The sequence below is a fragment of the Bos mutus genome, chromosome 1, assembly GCF_027580195.1.
Source record: "Bos mutus isolate GX-2022 chromosome 1, NWIPB_WYAK_1.1, whole genome shotgun sequence".
Taxonomy (NCBI): domain Eukaryota; kingdom Metazoa; phylum Chordata; class Mammalia; order Artiodactyla; family Bovidae; genus Bos; species Bos mutus.
In genome coordinates this window covers 2,198,663-2,219,684 of record NC_091617.1, presented here as the reverse complement: position 1 = coordinate 2,219,684, position 21,022 = coordinate 2,198,663, and the positions used below count along the sequence as shown (strand labels likewise).

Sequence of the window (21,022 nt, the reverse complement as noted above, 5' to 3'; positions counted from 1 at the left end):
ACTTTTCTCTAGTTGCGGCGAGTGGGAGCAATCCTCCAGTTGTGGTGCGTGGGCTTCCTGTTGGGGTGGCTTCTCTTGTTCTGGAGGATAAGCTCTATGACTCATGGGCTCAGGCTCGATAGTTGTGGCACTTGGGCTTACGGCTGTCCAGCATGTAGGATCTTCCCCCATCAGGGATCGAATCCGCGTCTCTCTCATTGACAGGTGGATTCTTTACCACTGAGCCACCAGGAAGCCCCCAGTTAGTCTCAGTGTCTTAGATATTACCAAATTACAACTGAATTTTCTGTTGGAGAAATTAAACAGCTTTTAATAGAAAGCTCTTCCAGGGCCTGACTCTCGAGGGTGCTTTAAGACACAGTGAACTTCTCCAATGATGCAAATGTATGTCGAGGACCGAAGGATATCTGGCACAGCCTTTCTTTGGAAGGTTTCCAGTCTTTGCTTGAAGACTGCTCAGGGCCTAATTGCATTTCTTTCCAATGGGTCCAACAGAAAACCCAGATGGGGATTTATCTGGAGGTGAAAATGCAGCCTTCCTGCTTGTAAGCACACTGCCTGGGGTATCATGAGCTCAGACTCCAGGACTCGGCAGAACAAAGACAGGAAAGCTGGTCACTTCCGATCGGGGGTGCATATTAATTCCCCGGACTTTCTCTGTTCCAACTCATGACTCCGTGGATCGAGTTCTTTCAAGAAAAGAAAAATAGACCTTGTCATTTCCTATTGTTTCAAAGACAAAATCCAGCCTGGGAAAGATTACGGCAAGAGGAAGGGGACTCGTGTTCAGATGACTAAACAGCAACCTGACCTGGAAAATGCTCGATTAGTTTCCAAGGAAGGGAGGGAGCAGCAATTAGAGGCAAGTGTCGATCACGACATGAACTCCCTTAAGGAGAAGAAAGCAGAATGTTCCTGACCCACTGACAAAGAACCAGCAAGAGAATGTGTTACGAATCCATGAAGAATTTGCAAACCCAGTGAGTTGCCTCCCAGTTCTGAGAGCCTGAACTTCCTTCCTTAGAACGTGACCTCTGATTGTAAAGCCTCCGGACCCTGGGAGGGTGAGGCGTGTGCTGTCAGCAGAGGGGCGTATCCACGGGCTGGCCATGCTGGCTGCCACCAAGGTTTCTGTTCAATCAGACTCGCCTACATCACTTAGCTCAGGCACATGGAAAACTTCTTTTCTTAAGGAAGATGTCTTGGGAAGAATTTCAGCTGTCCTAAAAAAATTGGAATAAAGGCACATCGTTGTTGTTGTTGAGTCACTCAGTTGTGTTCGACTCTTTGGACCCCATGGACTGCAACACACCAGGCTTCCCTGTCCTTCACCTTCTCCTGGAGTTTGCTCAAACTTATGTCCATTGAGTTGGTGGTGCCATCCAACCATCTGATCCTCTGCCACCCTCTTCTCCTTTCACCTTCGATCTTTCCCCGCATCAGGGTCTCTTCCAATGAGTTAGCTCTATGCATCAAGTGGCCAAAGTATGAGCTTCAGCTTCAGCATCGGTCCTTCCAATGAATATTCAGTTTACTTCCTTTAGGATTGATTGGTTGTTTTTTCAATGAGGTAGATCTGTATGCACCAACATGAAAAATTATTGAAGTCATGTTATTCAGTGAAAAGGGCAAATTGGAGAATAATGTGTAGATTATATCATTACGTAAAAGAAAAGGACTCCACGTAAAACTCTATTTTCCTTCTGTGTGTGCATAGACATCTACAGGTCTGGGGATTCCCTGGTGATCCAGTGGTTAGGACTCCATGCTTCCGTTGCTGGGGGTCTGGGTCGGATCCTTGCTTGGAGAACTAAGATCCTGCAAGCTTGTTGCAAGGCCAAAAAAAAAAAGACCAAAGAACTATAGGTCTGCCTGTCACGTTTGTAGGTTTGGAGAGAAGAAATGAGTGTTACATACCACACAGCCAAGTGTTAAAATCTTATAGACATCAGGCCCAAAATAAAAAATTATGTAAAAGACATGCTCTTGCCTACCTTGACAAACATACCTTTATAACAACCCTGAAGACCAGGTTTAAACTTGGAATCCCCAGACTTCAGGGTCTGGTGCCGATGTGGCGGTGTGGGGTGGAGGGGCTGGCTGGGTCCTGACCCACCTGTCTCGTCCCACCTCCCCTCGGTCCCTCCCCGGGAGGGCCCTCACATACTTAAGTGTGGACCACCGGGCTCCTGAGTCCATGCTGTGTGCCACCTATGGCCCCCCAAACAGCCTGAAAGTATGTGATCTGCTGTTAGGGTCCCAGCCCTGTAGGAAGTCAGGATGGTTGACAAGACGCTGGGGCAGAGGACAGGATGGAGAGGCTGGAAGAGAGCCCAGAGCAGGTGGGTTGGGGCACAGAAGAAGGATTCTGTGTAGAGGCAAACAAAAAACCCAAATGCGGGGGAATCTGGGCTGCAGGATACAGGCAGGTAGATGACGGGGCTAGGGAAGCCCAGGCAGAGGCCAGGCCGGGCCTCTAGCTGCCTGCCCATCAGAAACCCAAGGGAGGGAATTCCCTGGCGGTCCAGCGGTTAAGACTCTGCCCTCACTGCCGAGGCCTGAGTTTGATCCCTGGTCAGGGAACTGAGATCCCACTTGCCCCGTGGCACAGCTGAAAAAAGAGAAAGCAACCCAGGGGAGCTTGAGATAAGAATGCAGATCCCTGGGCGCCCCCCTCCCTGAGAACTCAGTGGCTTTCAGGTGGGGATTTGGAATCTATCTTCTTAGACAACGCGGACAGCCCTGGGGATGGGGAGGGTGGCGGGCTGTAGATGGCCTTGGCTGATGACCAGGGTCGGTCCTCAGGGACAGGCTGAGGGCAGGGAGCTGAGCAGGTGAAGACAGCTCCACTCCACACCTCCAAAAATCCCACACCCTCCTGTAAGCCTGTCTGAAAGCCCACACTGACCCAGAGTAGGCAGCCTACAGCTGCCTACAGGGCTGGTGAGATACTCCCGTCAGTGGGGTTTTGTGAGCTCCTTTCATAGTGATTTCAACGAGGGTGACCCCTCATCCTGCTTTGCTGGAGACCAAGGGATTTTCTGCAATTCAGGAGTCTCAGTGCTAAAACCAGGATTACTGTCCTGGCCAATCCCCCATGGGTGGACACACATCGGTGGTCCCCCTAATTTCCACCTTCCTTCTGACCAGGCCATGCCAAATCCTGAGTCCTGAAAAGATAGACATTTCACATCGCAAGGAACGACCACTGGGTTCTAAATCTCGTTTTACTTCAGTCCATGTCCTGAAGAAATATTATAGCGTTTGCTCCTTTTCATTTTATAAGACATGTTGAAAATTGCCTTTCATTTCTAAATCCCTCTTTTCAGCTACTTTTAATATTCCTTTTCAAAGTAGGAAGAAAAAGAAAAGGCCATTGGGGCTATAAACTTCACATACTTGGACTGGACCCAAAGGAGAATATTTATTTCAGCAAAATTCATTCAGGGTCTTGAAAGTCAAGTGTGTGAATATAAAATACACCTTTTCAGTCTAAAAATAATGGCCCTTTCTAAGCTTGGATGGCTGAAGCATGACATGTCAGGTTGACATATTCCATGCTCCCAGGAACGTGACCCCAGAAAGCGAGGAAGGAGAATGTGGTGCTTAGGGAGGTGGGGTTTGGGGACCTGTGAGGCTGCCCTGGCTGGCTGACCAACTTGGCTTCTGGGAGGGTACAGTCTAGTGACCTCACTCGGGTGCCGCTGCCTTCTCATCCTCTTGTGACTCTTCCTGCTCAGGAGGTCTGTTTAAAGTCCTTTCACAAACAAGCATCATTTATTTCAGCTTCAGCCACTCATCTTGATTCCATCATGAAAGTGTGTCTGGATCTTACGCAAGGTGTGTAGGTGGGGCCAGGAGGATCCATCAGCGCCTTCAAATTCCAGCCCCATCAACTCAGGGACAGAGCACTGGGTCCCTGACACCGCCCCCAACACACACACAAAGGCTACCCGGCCCTAGAGCTGCAAAAACTGGGCTTTCAACCTCTCAGATCTTCACTGGCTCAGTTGTTCCTCCTGTCAGAATCATTAGCTGTTGAAGGACAAAGAGAACGGTGTGTGTGTGTATCTATATGTATGCATGCATGCATGTGCGTGCGTGTCTGTGAGTCTGCGTGCATGGGTGTCTGTGAGTCTGCGTGCGTGCCTGTCTGTGAGTCTGTGAGGCTGTGTGCGTGCGTGTCTGTGTGTCTGTGTGCATGCATGTCTGTGAGGCTGTGTGCATGTGTGTCTGTGAGTCTGCGTGCGTGCGTGTCTGTGAGTCTGCGTGCGTGTCTGTGAGTCTGCGTGCATGCGTGTCTGTGAGTCTGTGTGCGTGCGTTGTCTGAGAGTCTGTGAGTCTGCGTGCGTGCGTGTCTGTGAGTCTGCGTGCATGTGTGTCTGTGAGGCTGTGTGCGTGCGTGTGTGTCTTAGCTCCCTCAGTCCTTAACATCATGTTGCCAAGTGGCCAGGGTGTTAGGTGTTGTTTCCACTTTGCAGGTCTGCGTGCGTAAGCTTGAATAGCAGCCAGCTGGTGACAAACTCTGCAGGGTGGGTGCTGGTTTCTGCTGACCTGGGGTCAAATCCCATCTCGGCCACTCAGTTGCTGTGTGACCCTGGGTGGCTTGATTGACCCCTCTGTGCCTCCTCTGGAAAGTGGAGATCGCAGTCGTACAACTACAGAGTGTGGTGACAGGAGCTAAATGAGGTTGGGAGTGCTAAGTGATTGCAGAGGGCCCTGATGTCAGAGTGCCTGGGAAATGGAGCCCTTGTTACCTGAGGATTCTCCAGATATTCTGGCCCTGGCAGGTAACCCCCCACCTTAATAGATACACATCGTTATACATTTGCCCAAACCTATAGACTACACAACACAAAGAGTGAACCTTGATGTAAACTGTGGACTTTGGTAGTAGTAACATGTCAGTGTGGCTGCTGTAACAAACGTGCCACTCTGGTGTGGGGTCTCAGTTCTGGGAAAGGCCTGCATGGCAGGTGGAGGAACAGGGAGTTACGAGGCCTCTCTATATTTTCCATTCCATTTTGTTGTGGATCTATATGGTTCTAAAAAATAAAATCTACTTAAAAAGGAAAAAATACAGGTAAATAAAGACTACTTTGGGCTTCCCAGGTGGCTTGGATGGTAAAGAAGCTGACTGCTGTGCAGGAGACCTGGGTTCGATCCTTGGGTCAGGAAGATCTCCTGGAGAAGGGAATGGCAACCCACTCCAGTATTCTTGCCTCAAGAATCCCATGGGCAGAGGAGCCCGGTGGGCTACAGTCCATGGGGTCACAAATAGAACAACTGAGAGGCTTACAAACCACCCCCCCCAACACACAAATGCACAAAGGCTACTTTTTTAAAAAAGGACCAGACAATCTCTTGAGAAATAAGCAAATGTCCTAGTTTATGAAATTCCTTTCATTTATTCGTTCAATAAATATTTCTTGAATTGCCATCTCTTCTTTAGTGAGGTGTCTGTTCAGATATTTTTCCCTACTTTTAGTTGGCAAAATAAACTTGTTTTCTCATTGCTGAGTTTTAAGAGCTCCTTATATATTTCTTAGGTTAGTCCTTGATCAGATAAGGATTTTTGAAAAAATTCGAGGGTTTACCCTGTGCTGAGTGCTGTTCTAGGGAGTGAACAAAGCAGAAAACAGCCTGCCCGCCTGGAACTTAGGTTCTAAGTAACCCACCACAGGACACCTTGTGATAAACGCTGTGGGGACAAATGAAACAGAGTAACGAGGGAGGGAGAGAACACGGGGTGCTATTTATAAGAAAGGTCAGAGAAGTCCCCTCTAATAAGGCAGCGTGTGAGAACAAACCAGAAGGAAGTGAACAAGCCACGAAGCTGAGGGAGCAGGAGGGCTCCAGGGAGAGGCAGGGTGAGTGCAAAGGCCCTGGGGAAGAAGAGCAGGAGGTCAGGATGGGGGAGTCGGACTGGGAGAGGGCAGTGGCTGGTTACTAACAGCCCTGCAGGCGCCTGGGAAGGACTTTGCCTTTGGAGTGTGCATCCATTTCCTGTAACTGTTGTAACAAGTTCCACAAACTCAGCGGCTTAAAACAACAGAATTTAGTCTCTGAACCCTGGAAGTCAGACACCCAGGTGTCGGGAGGGCTGTGCCCTCTGGAGGCTCCAGGAGAGGCTCCTGGCTGCTCCTCCAGTCTCCGGGGGCTCCTTGTGGTCCTTGGCTGGTGGCCGCATCACTCCAGTCCCTGCCTTCATCTCCACGTGGCCTCCCTTCTCTCCGTGTCCCCTTTTCTGTGTGTCTCTCATCAGGACATTTGTCACTGGGTGTGGGTCCCTCCTGCATAAACCAGGATGATCTTGTCCTGAATTTCGTTATATCTGCCGAGACTGTTTCCAACGGCATGGTGGTCTGACAGCAGCCACTTCCGGGAGGCTGTGTGCACTAGAGCCCACCTGGAGTAGGTTCAAGAGAAAATGGGAGGGAACGGGAGGTGTGGGCAGTGCTTTTAACAGGCTTTGTTAGAAAGGGAAGTGGGGAAGGGAGGCAACAGCTAGAGAAGGATGGGAGGTCAAGGGAGAATTTTTAATATTTTGTTGACAGAGCAGCGTGGTTTGTGGAATCTTAGTTCCCAGACCAGGGATGGAACCTGGGCGCTTGGCAGTGAGAGAGCAGGGTCTTAACCACTGGACTGCCAGGGAATTCCCAACAGAGGACTTTTGAACATGATTTTTTGTGAAGAAGAGAAGGAGGCATACACAGAGCGATGGTGATGTGAAGATGGAGGGAGAAATCGGGATGCTGGCAGCCACCAAAATTTATAAGAGGCACGGAGGGACTCTCTTTAGTAGGGACCGTCTCAGGCAAACTGGCACACATGGTCATGCTGTCTTATTTTCTCTTTTTGGTGACACCATTTGTCATGTGGTCTCCTAGTTCCATGACCAGGGATAGAACCTACACCCCCTGCATTGGAAGCACGGACTCCTCACCACCGGATTGCAAGGCGGGACCCTATGCAAGGGAGGATTCTCTCCAACAGCCCTCAGCAAGCACAAACCTGCTGACACCTTGATTTGGGGCTCCAGGACACACATTTTGAACTTCTGGTTTCCAAAATGTGAGATAATAAATTTTTGATGTTTAAGCCACCAATTCTGTGACTACCCCACTCTGGTATTCTTGCCTGGAGAATCGCATGGACGGAGGAGCCTGGTGGACTATAGTTCATGGGGTCACAAAGAGTTTGACAAGAGTGAGCAACCTTTCACTTCACTTTCACTGTGGTCATCTGTGACAGCAGCCACAAGAAACAAACATACTAAGTACATCCTTAAAACATACATCTATACACATTTGTGAATATATCTGTAGGAAAAAAATCACCAGAAGTGGAATTATGAGGTCAAAGGATATGTATACTTTAGAATCTGGTATATATTTACCAGGGATTCCCTTGTGATTTAGACAGTAAAGAATCTGCCTGCAATGCAGGAGATCCAGGTTCAATCCCTGAGTCGGGAAGATCCCTGGAGAAGGAAATGGCAACCCACTCCAGTATTCTTGCCTGGAGAATCCGATGGACAGAGGAGCCTGGTGGGCTACAGTCCATGGGGTTGCAAAGAGTCAGACACAACTGAATGACTAACACACACAGATATTTACCAAAACGTCCTGCATAAGCATAGCTCTAACTTCAGCTGATGACTACAACAAGAATGCCCATCGGCGCATGGAGGGTGGCTTCCAACCCCCACCTGGCCTCCTGCACACACATTTCATTGACACGTGAAGTTGTGAGTCTACCTCTGGCTGTCAGAATGTGAGCGGAGGGGAGGTGCCTACCTCCAGGGAAAGTGAGGAGACGCTGTGCGTTCTCCACTTTCTCTTTTCATCTCCACCAGCCAGAAGTCCCTTCAAGATCCTGGGAAAGCCAGTAGAGCCCACTAGATGGGAGGAACCCATCGCTGAGTCACTGAACCACCACTGGAGAAATACTGTCCACTAACCAGAAACATCCGCAGAACTCTTACACAGGGAGCAATATATTTCTATTGTACCCAGCCTCTGGAATGTTGCCTTTTTGTCACGTGACCCTAACTAATACGCTGTGATACTATTTTTTAAATACAAACATCACATCTCCTGTGTCTCTTGCATTGGCAGGCGGGTTCTTTACCACGAGGACCACTTGGGAAGCCCTAAAGAGAAGAGATACTTCTGATGCCAAATTCATTACGTGGAAAGAGAGGCTTGAAGATAGGTCGGCCCCATAGACTGTAGCCCGCCAGCCTCCTCGGTCCATGGGATTCCCCGGGCAGGAATACTGAGGTGGATTGCCATTCCCTTCTCCAGAAGAACTTCCCAACCCAGAGATCGAACCCCTGGTCTCCTGCCTTGCAGGCAGATTCTTTACCGTTTGAGCTACAGGGAAGTCTCCTGGAAGATAGGGACTATTCCATAGTGAGAGATCAGTGGGATGGGTGATGCTGTGGGGAGTATGAGGCTGTGGAGGAGGTGGGGGTTCCTGCCAGAGTGGTGTCCTGGGTGGGGAACAAAGCCCACGGTGGCTCGGGGGAGCCTGGACGGTCTGTCCACTGCAGTGGGGGCGGGGGGTGTCTGTTTTCTCTGTAAACTGGAGGGTAAGACACGTCAGGGCGGAGGGCAGGGAGCTGCTGAGAGAGGAGGTGTGATGCAGCTGTGGAGGGGGAGAATCTAAGGACCCGGGGCGCCCCCCATGACCGTGATTCTGGGGTTCTCTCTGCCATGCTGCTGGAATGTTGGTTTTAACGACGGTTGGGGGTTTTGCCAAACGAATGGGCCCCAGGGAGAGAGACCTGCCAGGGTGGTTTCATGCGCCCTGAGGCCTGTGAGGGGGTGCTCAGATGTGGGGGTGCTGAGGGTGGCTGCTCAGATGTGGGGGTGCTGAGGGGGGCTAACAGAGCCATCTGAAGACCCCGAGAGGTGATGAGGTGTCAGAGGCAGGGCTCTGAGGGGGAACGGAGGGTTATGATCTAGAATGACCTGGGGGAACATCAACCTACAGCCATCTGGAAATCGGGGTATGGGGGAGAAACTGGCCCCCACTTCACAGCCGCGCAGAGAGCATGCTCATGGGAGAGCCAGGCTTTCTTTCTCTTTTATTCTGTTTTCTTTCTCTTTTTATTTGAGCTTATGTGAAAAAATCCACAAATACTCCTTTAATCCACGCGTGATCGCCAACATTGTTTTTTTTAAGGAACTCTGTAAATACTAGTTATAGCTTTTAATCTTGATTACTCTGATGAACATATTATTGTTTATATTTTATTCTGCACATTACAGATTTTGTGTATTCTGACTCAGGCTTTCGATGCGATGCAAGGAAGGAGACAGCCTCCCTGGTGGCTCACATGGTGAAGCGTCGGCCTGCAGTGCGGGAGACCTGGGATCGAGCCCTGGGTGGGGAAGATCCCCTGGAGAAGGAAATGGCAACCCACTCCGGTACTCTTGCCTGGAAAATTCCATGGGCGGAGGAGCCTGGTGGGCTACGGTCCATGGAGTCGCAAAGAGCCGGACACAGCTGAGAACTTCACTTTCACACAGAAGGAGACACTGAAGGGTAGGCTGAGTGTACGAGGGATTCTGTGACTGTTCCACAGGCTCTCGAGAGCCTAATGGAAGGATGTCGGGTCAGCGTGAGAGACGGCTACATACTCTGTGGCTCCTTGGGACCATCAAAAATGGGAACAAAGGACACGATGGGACCACCCAGGATGGTCCCCAAGCAGATTACGGGGCCCTGGACACTCTACATTCTAGTGAAGTTCCTCATTCGACAGCTGCCTTTTTTTTTTTTTTTAATTGGAGGATAATTACCTTACAATATTGTGTTGGTTTCTGCCATACAGCAACATGAATCAGCCACACGTATACATATGTCCCCTCCCCTTTGAGCCTCCCTCTCACCCCCCACCCCATCCCAGCCCTCTAGGTTGTCACAGAGCCCTGGGTTTGATCTCCCTGCGTCATACAGCAAATTCCCACCGGCTGTCTACTTTACACATGGTAATCTATACACTTCCATGAGACCCTTCCGAACCGTCCCTCCCTCTGCTGCCCCCGCTGTGGCCACAGTCTGTCCACATCTGTGTCTCCACCGCTGCCCTGCAAACAGGAGCCTCTGTACCATCTTTCTAGAGTCCACATATATGCATCGATGTGCCATATTTGTTTTTCTCTTTCTGACTTACTTCACTCTGTATAATAGGCTCTAGGTTCATCCTCCCCATTCAGTTCAAGTTGTGTCCGACTCTTTGCGACCCCATGAACCATAGCACACCAGGCCTCCCTGTCTACCACCAACTCCTGGAGTTCACTCAAACTCATGTCCATGGAGTCGGTGATGCCATCCAACCATCTCATCCTCTGTTGTCCCCTTCTCCTCCCACCTTCAATCTTTCCCAGCATCAGGGTCTTTTCCAAGGAGTCAGTTCTTCACATCAGGTGGCCAGAGGATTGGAGTTTCAGCTTCAGCATCCTTCATTCCTTCTAATGAACACCCAGGACTGATTTCCTTTAGGATGGACTGGTTGGATCTCCTTGCAGTCCAAGGGACTCCCAAGAGTCTTCTCCAACATCACAGTTCAAAAGCATCAGCTTCGGCACTCAGCTGTATTCACAGTCCAACTCTCGCATCCATACATGACCACTGGAAAAACCATAGCCTTGACTATATGACCTTTGTTGGCAAAGTAATGTCTCTGCTTTTTAATATGCTGTCTAGGTTGGTCATAGCTTTTCTTCCAAGGAGTAAGTGTCTTTTAATTTCATGGCTGCAATCACCATCTGCAGTGATTTTGGAGCCCCCCAAAATAAAGTCTCTCACTGTTTCCACTGTTTCCCCATCTATTTGCCATGAAGTGATGGGACCAGATGCCATGATATTAGTTTTCTGAATGTTGAGTTTTAAGCCAACCTTTTCACTCTCCTCTTTCACTTTCATCAAGGGGCTCTTTAGTTCTTCTTCACTTTCCCATTAGAACTGTTTCAAATGTGTTCTGTTTTATGGCTGAGTAATATTCCGTCATATATATGTACCATAACTTCTTTATCCCTTCATCTGTTGATGGACATCTAGGTTGCCTTCATGTCCTAGCTAGTGTAAATAGTGCTGCAATGAATATTGTGGTACCTGTGTCTTTTTCAGTTATGGTTTCTTCAGGGTATATGCCCAGTACTGGGATTACTGGGTCATACTGTAGTTTTGGTCTTAGTTTTTTTTTTTTTCCCCTGACAATTTTCTATTAACATTTGACCTGTAGCAGGCACTACAAGAGAGACCCCAGCTGGACCCAAACCTGACAAACATCTTTCCTGGGGAGCTTGTGTTCTGAGATTGAGGCTATGATATGCCAGGTCCATCCCTCTGTCCAGGAGAACTCAATTATCATTTGGTTCTGGTGGGTTTGACTGTCCTAAAATCGCACCTCCTGAAACTGTGAACAAATAACTGAGATTCTGAAACTCTTTCTCTGTGCCATGTTAAGTGCTTTTAAAGGGAGTGTTTATTTTCATCTTCATGACAGCCCTATGGAATTAGGTGTATTGTCATTCCCATTTTAAGATGAGGACCTCGAGGCAGACAAAGGTAAAGCAGCCAGTTTGGATTTGGGAGCCAGCAAGTGGTGGTGTCAGGATTTGAACATGGAGCCCATGGTCTTCACCCAGGCTCCCCTGCCTGCTACCATCACAAGCAAGAGCCAGAAAAGCCTAATCCGAAATCTCTGTAGATCAGGGGTGCTGCTCAATCACCACAGCTCTGGAGTTAAAAGATTTTTCTTTCTATTCCAAACTTACTCCCCATCCGCCTTCTATAGTCACCCACTCCATGATCAGGTCTCACTGTCCCTTCTCTCTCAGTTTAATGGCCAAATGCCGCTTGAGGTGGTGACTTACCGTTTCAAAACTGCCAAGGGAATTCCCTGGCAATCCAGTGGTTAGGACTCCACGTTTCCATTTCAGGGGGCCCAGGTTCAAACCCTGGCTGAGGAACTAGGATCCTGCAAGCTGTGAAGTGTGGCCAAAACAAACATACAACAACCAAAAAAAAAAAAACTTCTGGCAGAAAACGCTCGGTGGAGGAAAAAGAGAAGTTGCCAGAGTGGACGTTGATTCAGGAGCAATAAGCCATTCCCACATTTGTCTATCTGACAATGCCTTGCTGCAGCATCTGGCTCGGGGTTTTTTTGAGCATGGAACTCGGGAAAGACTCTTTGAAGTGTTCCTCTGTTTTTCTTTTTCAGGCGCGTGCCCTTCTGTCTTTCAACACTCCAGCACAAAGCACTGGCTCAGTGGATCTCAGTTTTCCAGAGCCGGAGGCAACCTCATCAATTCCTACTCTGATTTCTCTTGTTTACATTGCTAAGCATTGCAGGAATGAGGCCATCAGGCTGTGAGAGGAAGATGACACGGGTTGTGTTGCTATGGTTGTGTTGCTATACCAGTTAGACTGGGTTCACCTACAAGCAACTTTGTCCTGAAAATAGTGACTTAATCTATACAGAAGAACACAAATATCCATTACTGCCTGGTATGGTGGCCCATGATGTTACAGACCCAGGCTCCTTCTATCTCATTGCTTTAACACACATGGTTTTCTTTTCTAAGGTCATCTCATAGTCCAATATGACTGCTGGAGCTCCAGCCATTACTTCTCCATTCTGGGTGACAGAAAAGAGAAGAGGAGGAAGTCACCTTTAAAGAGACAGTGATATCTCCACCCCTTCACTTTAATTTCTTTGTCCAAAGCTTTATTATCTGGCTACCCCTGGATGTAGAAAATACTAGGGGATGTAGTGTTTTACTTGGCAGCAGTGTATCCAATTAAAAAAAAAACAGTGCTCTTTTGCTAGGAGAAAAGGAAAGAATTGCTATTTGGAGGCACATAGCAGACTTTGTCAGAGAAGGCAATGGCACCCTACTCCAGTACTCTTGCCTGGAAAATCGCATGGGCAGAGGAGCCTGGTGGGCTGCAGTCCATGGGGTCGCTAAGAGTCAGACACGACTGAGCGACTTCACTTTCACTTTCCACTTTCATGCATTGGAGAAGGAAATGGCAACCCACTCCAGTGTTCTTGCCTGGAGAATCCCAGGGACGGGGGAGCCTGATGGGCTGCCGTCTATGGGGTCACACAGAGTCGGACACGACTGAAGCGACTTAGCAGCAGCAGCAGCAGCAGCAGCAGACTTTGTTATAGGTTCAGTTCAGTTCAGTTCATTTGCTCAGTCGTGTCCAACTTTTTGCGACCCATGAATCGCAGCACACCAGGCCTCCCTGTCCATCACCAACTCCTGGAGTTTACCCAAACTCATGTCTATTGAGTCGGTGATGCCATCCAGCCATCTCATCCTCTGTCATCCCCTTCTCCTCCTGCCCCCAATCCCTCTCAGCATCAGAGTCTTTTCCAATGAGTCTTTTCCTTTGCATGAGGTGGCCAAAGTACTGGAGTTTCAGCCTCATCATCAGTCCTTCCAATGAAAACCCAGGTCTGATCTCCTTTAGGATGGACTGGTTGGATCTCCTTGCAGTCCAAGGGACTCTCAAGAGTCTTCTCCAACATCACAATTCAAAAGCATCAATTCTTCAGCGCTCAGCTTTCTTCACAGTCCAACTCTCACATCCATACATGACCACTGAAAAACCATAGCCTTGACTAGACAGCAAAGTAATGTCTCTGCTTTTTAATATGCTATCTAGGTTGCTCATAACTTTCCTTCCAAGGAGTAAGTGTCTTTTAATTTCATGGCTGCAATCACCATCTGCAGTGATTTTGGAGTCCACAAAAATAAAGTCTGACACTGTTTCCACTGTTTCCCCATCTATTTCCCATGAAGTGATGGGACCTGATGCCATGATATTAGCTTTCTGAATGTTGAGCTTTAAGCCAACTTTTTCACTCTCCTCTTTCACTTTCATCAAAAGGCTTTTTAGTTCTTCACTTTCTGCCATAAGGGTGGTGTCATCTGCATATCTGAGGTTATTGATATTTCTCCTGGCAATCTTAATTCCAGCTTGTGCTTCTTCCAGCCCAGCGTTTCTCATGATGTACTCTGCATGTAAGTTAAATAAGCAGGGTGACAATATACAGCCTTGACATACTCCTTTTCCTATTTGGAACCAGTCTGTTGTTCCATGTCCAGTTCTAACTGTTGCTTCCTGACCTGCATATAGGTTTCTCAAGAGGCAGATCAGGTGGTCTGGTATTCCCATTTTTTTCAGAATTTTCCACAGTTTATTATGATCCACACAGTCAAAGTCTTTGGCATAGTCAATAAAGCAGAAATAGATGTTTTTCTGGAACTGTCCTGCTTTTTCGATGATCCAGCGGATGTTGGCAATTTGATCTCTAGTTCCTCTGCCTTTTCTAAAACCAGCTTGAATATCTGGAAGTTCACGGTTCACTTATTGCTGAAGCCTGGCTTGGAGAATTTTGAGCATTAGTTTACTAGCATGTGAGATGAGTGCAATTGTGCAGTAGTTTGAGCATTCTTTGGCATTGCCTTTCTTTGGAATTGGAATGAAAACTGACCTTTTCCAGTCCTGTGGCCACTGCTGAGTTTTCCAAATTTGCTGACATATTGTGCGCAGCACTTTCACAGCATCATCTTCTGAGGTCAGGGGCGGCACCCGAGAGAGCTACCCCATGTCCGAGGTCAGGAGCGGCGGCCGAGAGGAGCAACTCAATGTCCAAGGAGCGATGGCTGCGAGGGCGGAGGAGGGCCGAGAGGAGCTACTCCACATTCAAGGTCAGGAGGGGTGACCTCATCCAAGGTAAGGAGCAGCAGCTGCACTTTGCTGGAGCAGCTATGCAGAGATACCCCACGTCCAAGGTAAGAGAAACCCAAGTAAGACGGTAGGTGTTGTGAGAGGGCATCAGAGGGCAGACACACTGAAACCATAATCACAGAAAACTAGACAATCTAATCACATTAGGACCACAGTCTTGTCTAACTCAATGAAACTAAGCCATGCCCTGTGGGGCCACCCAAGATGGGCGGGTCATGGTGGAGAGGTCTGACAGAATGTGGTCCACTGGAGAAGGGAATGGCAAACCACTTCAGTATTCTTGCCTTGAGAACCCCATGAACAGTATAAAAGGCAAAATGATAGGATACTGAAAGAGGAACTCCCCAGGTCAGTAGGTGCCCAATATGCTACTAGAGATCAGTGGAGAAATAACTCCAGAAAGAATGAAGGGATGGAGCCAAAGCAAAAACAATATCCAGTTGTGGATGTGACTGGTGATAGAAGCAAGGTCTGATGCTATAAAGAGCAATATTGCATAGGAACCTGGAATGTTAGGTCCACAAATCAAGGCAAATTGGAAGTGGTCAAACAGGAGATGGCAAGAGTGAATGTCGACATTCTAGGAATCAGTGAACTAAAATGGACCGGAATGGGTGAATTTAACTCAGATGACCATTATATCTACTACTGAGGGCAGGAATCCCTTAGAAGAAATGGAGTAGCCATCATGGTCAACAAGAGTCCAAAATGCAGTACTTGGATGCAATCTCAAAAACGACAGAATGATCTCTGCTCATTTCCAAGGCAAACCATTCAATATCACGGTAATCCAAGTCTATGCCCCAACCAGTAACGCTGAAGAAGCTGAGGTTGAACGGTCCTATGAAGACCTACAAGACCTTTTAGAACTAACACCCAAAAAAGATGTCCTTTTCATTATAGGGGACTGGAACGCAAAAGTAGGAAGTCAAGAAACACCTGGAGTAACAGGCACATTTGGCCCTGGAGTACAGAATGAAGCAGGGCAAAGGCTAATAGAGTTTTGCTAAGAGAATGCACTGGTCATAGCAAACACCCTCTTACAACAACACAAGAGAAGACTCTACACATGGACATCACCAGATGGTCGACACCGAAATCAGATTGATTATATTCTTTGCAGCCAAAGATGGAGAAGCTCTATACAGTCAGCAAAAACAAGACTGGGAGCTGACTGTGGCTCAGATCATGAACTCCTTATTACCAAATTCAGACTTAAATTGAAGAAAGTAGGGAAAACCACTAGACCATTCAGGTATGACCTAAATCAAATCCCTTATGATTATACAGTGGAAGTGAGAAATAGATTTAAGGGACTAGATCTGATAGATAGAGTGCCTGATGAACTATGGACTGAGGTTTGTGACATTGTACAGGAGACAGGGATCAAGACCATCCCCATGGAAAAGAAATGCAAAAAAGCAAAATGACTGTCTGGGGAGGCCTTACAAATAGCTGTGAAAAGGAGAGAAGTGAAAAGCAAAGGAGAAAAGGAAAGATATAAGCATCTGAATGCAGTGTTCCAAAGAATAGCAAAGAGAGATAAGAAAGCCTTCTTCAGTGATCAATGCAAACAAATAGAGGAAAACAACAGAATGGGAAAGACTAGAGATCTCTTCAAGAAAATCAGAGATACCAAGGGAATATTTCATGCAAAGATGGGCTCAGTAAAGGACAGAAATGGTATGGACCTAACAGAAGCAGAAGATATTAAGAAGAGATGGCAAGAATACACAGAAGAACTGTACAAGAAAGATCTTCACGACCCAGATAATCAGTGTGATCACTCACCTAGAGCCAGACATCCTGGAATGTGAAGTCAAGTGGGCCTTAGAAAGCATCACTATGAACAAAGCTAGTGGAGGTGATGGAATTTTAGTTGAGCTATTTCAAATCCTGAAAGATGATGCTGTGAAAGTGCTACACTCAATATGCCAGTAAATTTGGAAAACTCAGCAGTGGCCACAGGACTGGAAAAGGTCAGTTTTCATTCCAATCCCAAAGAAAGGCAATGCCAAAGAATGCTCACACTACCGCACAATTGTTACAGTTACTGTCCTGTATTATAAGAAAGACTCTTTCCCTGGTGGCTCAGGTGGTAAAGAATCTGCCTGCAATGCAGGAGACCCAGGTTCAGTCCCTGGGTTGGGAAGATCTCCTGGAGAAGGAAATGGCAACCCACTCCAGTATTCTTGCCTCCGAATCCCATGGACAGAGGAGCCTGGTGGGCTACAGTCCACGGGGTCAAAAAGAGTTGGACGGGGCTGAATGACTAACACACATTATAAGGAAGAAGATGAAGGTCATGGGTCAGGAAGAACTGGGACACATACATGCGCCTGGTGCTGGGCTCCGGACAAGCTAAGCTAGAAAATCATATGCAAGCAAAGTGCTCAGAGGTGGTTGATCTAAGGGTGATTTATGCTTCCCCAGAGCAGCCTGGAGGTGGGACACACGGGGGCTGCTATTTAAATGGTAAAAATAAGACATTAAATTTGTCTCCCAGCCAATTCAAGTGGGAGTCCACTCTATTTCATCATGTCAGGGATGAGGGCCAGCACTACGGGGTCCCTGTCAGTCTCTATTTATTCTGACATCCAGCTAATCACTGAAGGATCCTTGACAATGTCAGAGAGTCAAGCTCAGGACTTGGCCTATCGCTCATGAATTCAGACCAGTTATTAGAAGCCGTCATGCACAGGGCTTCCCTGGTGGCTCAATGTGGTAAAGAATCCACCTGCCCACTCAGGAGACATGGGTTTGATCCTTGGTCGGGGAAGATTCCACGTGCCATGGAGCAATTAAACCCATATGCCACAACTATTGAGCTGCTACTCTAGAGCCTGGGAACCGCAACTCCTGAGTGCATGTGCCTCAACTCCTAAAGCTCAAGTGCCTGTGCTCAGCAACAAGAGAAGCCACTGCAATGAGAAGCCTGGGTACCACAGCTAGAGAGTAGCCCTGGCTCACAGCAACTGGAGAAAAGCCCATGCAGCAATGAAGACCCAGCGTAGCCAAAAACAAATAAATAAATAAAAATTTTAAAAAAAGAAGTGTCCTTGCATAATCCAGCTTCCCCAAACTCAGTAAGCCACCCATGTAGAAGGAGTCTCAGGTGGGACAAGTTAAGGGTCCCCACTGGCCCAGATGTTGCCACTGTGACAATGACAAAAAGTGTCCTTCCTCTAGATGGATGGAGTCCCTGATACATGGCTCAGTCATAGGACAGTGTTTGTGGAAAATAAGAAAAATTGCTTTCTCTAAGGAGATGCAGCTGCGAGCTGAGTCTCAGCTCCCACACAGCCAGGAGCATTTGTGCAGTGCACAACCTGAGCTGCTGTGAACGGCAGCCCCAGTAAAGAAGATGGCGACTAGGGGCTGGCATCATGTTTCCTGGCCACCCAGAGAACCATAAGTGGTTATTTCCCAAGTGTGAGGAGTACCTCGTATCCAGCCCCACTGACGAGTGTCCTTCCTCCACCCTGCCACCTGAAATAACCAAATTCTTTTAAACATATGTGAAACACCATCTTTAAGACATTGGATGTCAGGCGAGGAGGGGCAGCACTTCCCTAACTCCCCTGCCTTGCGGGCAGCGTAGGAAAGGGGCAACCTAGGGGTGGGGGCCCCAGTGGGCCCCCTGAGTTGAAGACATAGAGATGAGGGTCTAGGGAGACCAAGGGGACCACAGCTGCAGGGCCAGGGTGTCAGGGATAAGAGGCGGGCACAGGCAGGGAGAACCCGGAGGTGAGCAGAGGCCCCCTTGAGAATGTGGTTGAGAGCTCGTCACACGTGCTTGTGAGGGAACCACCCGAACCCAGGACCAGAAAACCACGGGAAAGGCCTAGAAGGAACCACATCCAGAGCTCTACGAGGACTAGAGGTGCCCGTTCCCCCAGCCAGACTGGAAAACATCATGGCGGCTGGCCGGGCACTCGAAGGTGATGAATAATTAGCTCCAGAGAAAGGGTGGAGCTGTGACTTTGGGAGGTTCTGCCCCACGGGTGATTGCAGAAGGAAATGGCAACCTGCTCCAGTGTTCTTGCCTGGTGAATCCCAGGGAAGCCTGGTGGGCTGCCGTCAATGGGGTCGCACAGAGTCGGACACGACTGAAGCGACTTAGCAGCAGCAGCCCCATGTAACCCACGGTTCTGTTTATCACCCTGGGCCGGCTGTGTGATGACCTCCCCACAGCCAGCCCAGCTCCATCTGTTCAGGGAGCATCTGGTTCCCCCACGCCGAGGACTGGAACCGCGGAGAACCAGCCAGTCCCCCTGACCGCACTCAGCCACCCACGTTCTTGCTGGGAGGTGGCTTGGTCTTCAGCTATTGAAACTCACTCTCAAGACAGCAAGGTCTCGGGCTCATGCGTAACTGGGCTGTTTGTATCCAAGGAAGTGCCATGTTTCCCACAGCTTTATATAAACTTCCTCTTACTGAACGCATCTGGGTTCACAGGCTGCAGAACTTTTCTTTGAGTTTCTAAACTTAGCAGCTTTCCTCCTCACTCTGTTCCCCAAATATGGGTTCAGCTAGAGCCTGCGCTCTGGGAAGCCGAAGGTCTGGCCATGTACCCAACTCAGCCTCGTGACTGGGGTACAGTGAGGTGGGTAGGGCTGGGCAATAAGGCAGGGGTCAGATAGCAAGGTGGGGGGTAGCTGCCAAGAAGGGCCACCCCTGGAGGCAGGGGCAGGCACCCATGTGGTGACCCCCCCCCGCATCCTGTCTCGATGGAAAAAGAAGTGGCACCTTCAGACCCTGCCGGGGGCAGGTAGCCCACCTGAAGCCAAGCTGCATGCCAGGATCTTAGCCACGCCCCTAGGCACATTGTTGTTAGGTCGCTAAGTTGTCTGTTTGCGACCCCACAGGCTGCAGCACGCCAGGCTTCCCTGTCCTTCACTATCTCCCGGAGTTTGCTCAAACATGTCCATTGAGTCAGTGATGCCATCCAACAATCCATCCTGTGTCATCCCCTTCTCCTCCCACCTTCAATCTTTCCCAGAATCAGGGTCTTTTCCAGTGAGCCGTCTCTTCGCATCAGGTGGCCAAAGTATTGGAGTTTCAGCTTCAGCATCAGTCCTTCCGATGCATGAGTCTTTCCCAGGCATGAGCTGTTCTCTAAACTGCCTATTCTTGCCTAAATGTAATCCTTTTGTGTTAAAACATAGGTTTTATTATTACTTGGGGCCAGCAAAGCCAGCAGATGAGAAGACAACGGCCTCTGAAAAGATGCAGCTCATTACTCACAGTTCCCAAGAGGAGAGGGGAGCACACGGCCCCACGTAGAGCCACACGGGGAAGCACCAGGGTCTATCAGGAGATGGAAGGAGTGCGTGGGAGAAGTGAGAAACAGCCTTTACTGTGGTCTAACTAGAAGGAATGGGCGAAGCAGGGTAAGCAGGCTTGGGACTGGCTATTGCGAATAATTCCAGCCAACTCCGGAGGCCAGGGCTGTCTGGTACCCAGGCTAGGGCAGAGGGATAAGTGGCCCTGAGTGTGAGAGCCCTTTGAGAGCTCAGCGAAAGGAGTGATTGGGGTGGACTCGGGATTCGTTGCTTTGTACCCAACAGCTCTGCTCCCAGGAGAACTGTTTGTTGTCTCTAGGAATCAGCTAACCCGGGAAGTCCCTCCAGGGCCAGCAAAAGCCCACGGTCAAAGCATCGGAAACCACATGGATGTCTCACATCTCAATTTTGACCAGGATGGGCATGGATAGAGCCTTTGTACCCTGAACTGCTCAGCCATTTGGCTGCCCAGGGGCTTCCCTGGTGGCTGAGCTGGTAAAGAATCCGTCTGCAATGTGGGAGACTTGGGTTTGACCCCTGGGTTGGGAAGATCCCCTGGAGAAAGGAAAGGCTACCCACTCCAATATTCTGGCCTGGAGAATTGCTTGGACTGGTTCCCTGGTGGCTCAGATGGTAAAGCATCTGCCTGCAATGCGGGAGATTCGGGTTTGATCCCTGGGTCAGGAAGATCACCCACCTGGAAAAGGAAATGGCAACCCACTCCAGTACTCTTGCCTGGAAAATTCCATGGGTGGAGGAGCCTGGCGGGCCACAGTCCATGGGGCCACAAAGAGTCCGACACGACTGGGCGCCTTCACTTTCTTTCACTTTTGGCTGCCCAGTGCTGTCCTCTTCCTTCCATTGGTCGTGCAATAATGCGATCCTTCATTTTACACATTTGATGTTTTAGGACCTTGTGTCTTGAATTAACGGCTAAGTTTTTATACCATCACACT

The 21,022-nt window shown here is 48.8% G+C and overlaps 1 protein-coding gene across 2 annotated transcripts in view; it reads left to right on the top strand.

Moving 5' to 3' along the window:
• The window catches only part of EVA1C (eva-1 homolog C), a 128,778-nt gene extending 113,756 nt beyond the window's left edge, over positions 1-15,022 (top strand). Inside the window, exon 8 of one of the 2 annotated variants that reach the window (XM_070367128.1) lies at positions 9,279-15,022. In XM_070367128.1, the coding sequence (XP_070223229.1) occupies positions 9,279-9,520 (242 nt within the window). In that variant the 3' untranslated portion in view covers positions 9,521-15,022. The remainder of the gene's footprint in view (positions 1-9,278) is intronic. The other variant, XM_070367142.1, reaches the window with a different exon arrangement.
• The last annotated feature ends 6,000 nt before the right edge of the window (positions 15,023-21,022 follow it).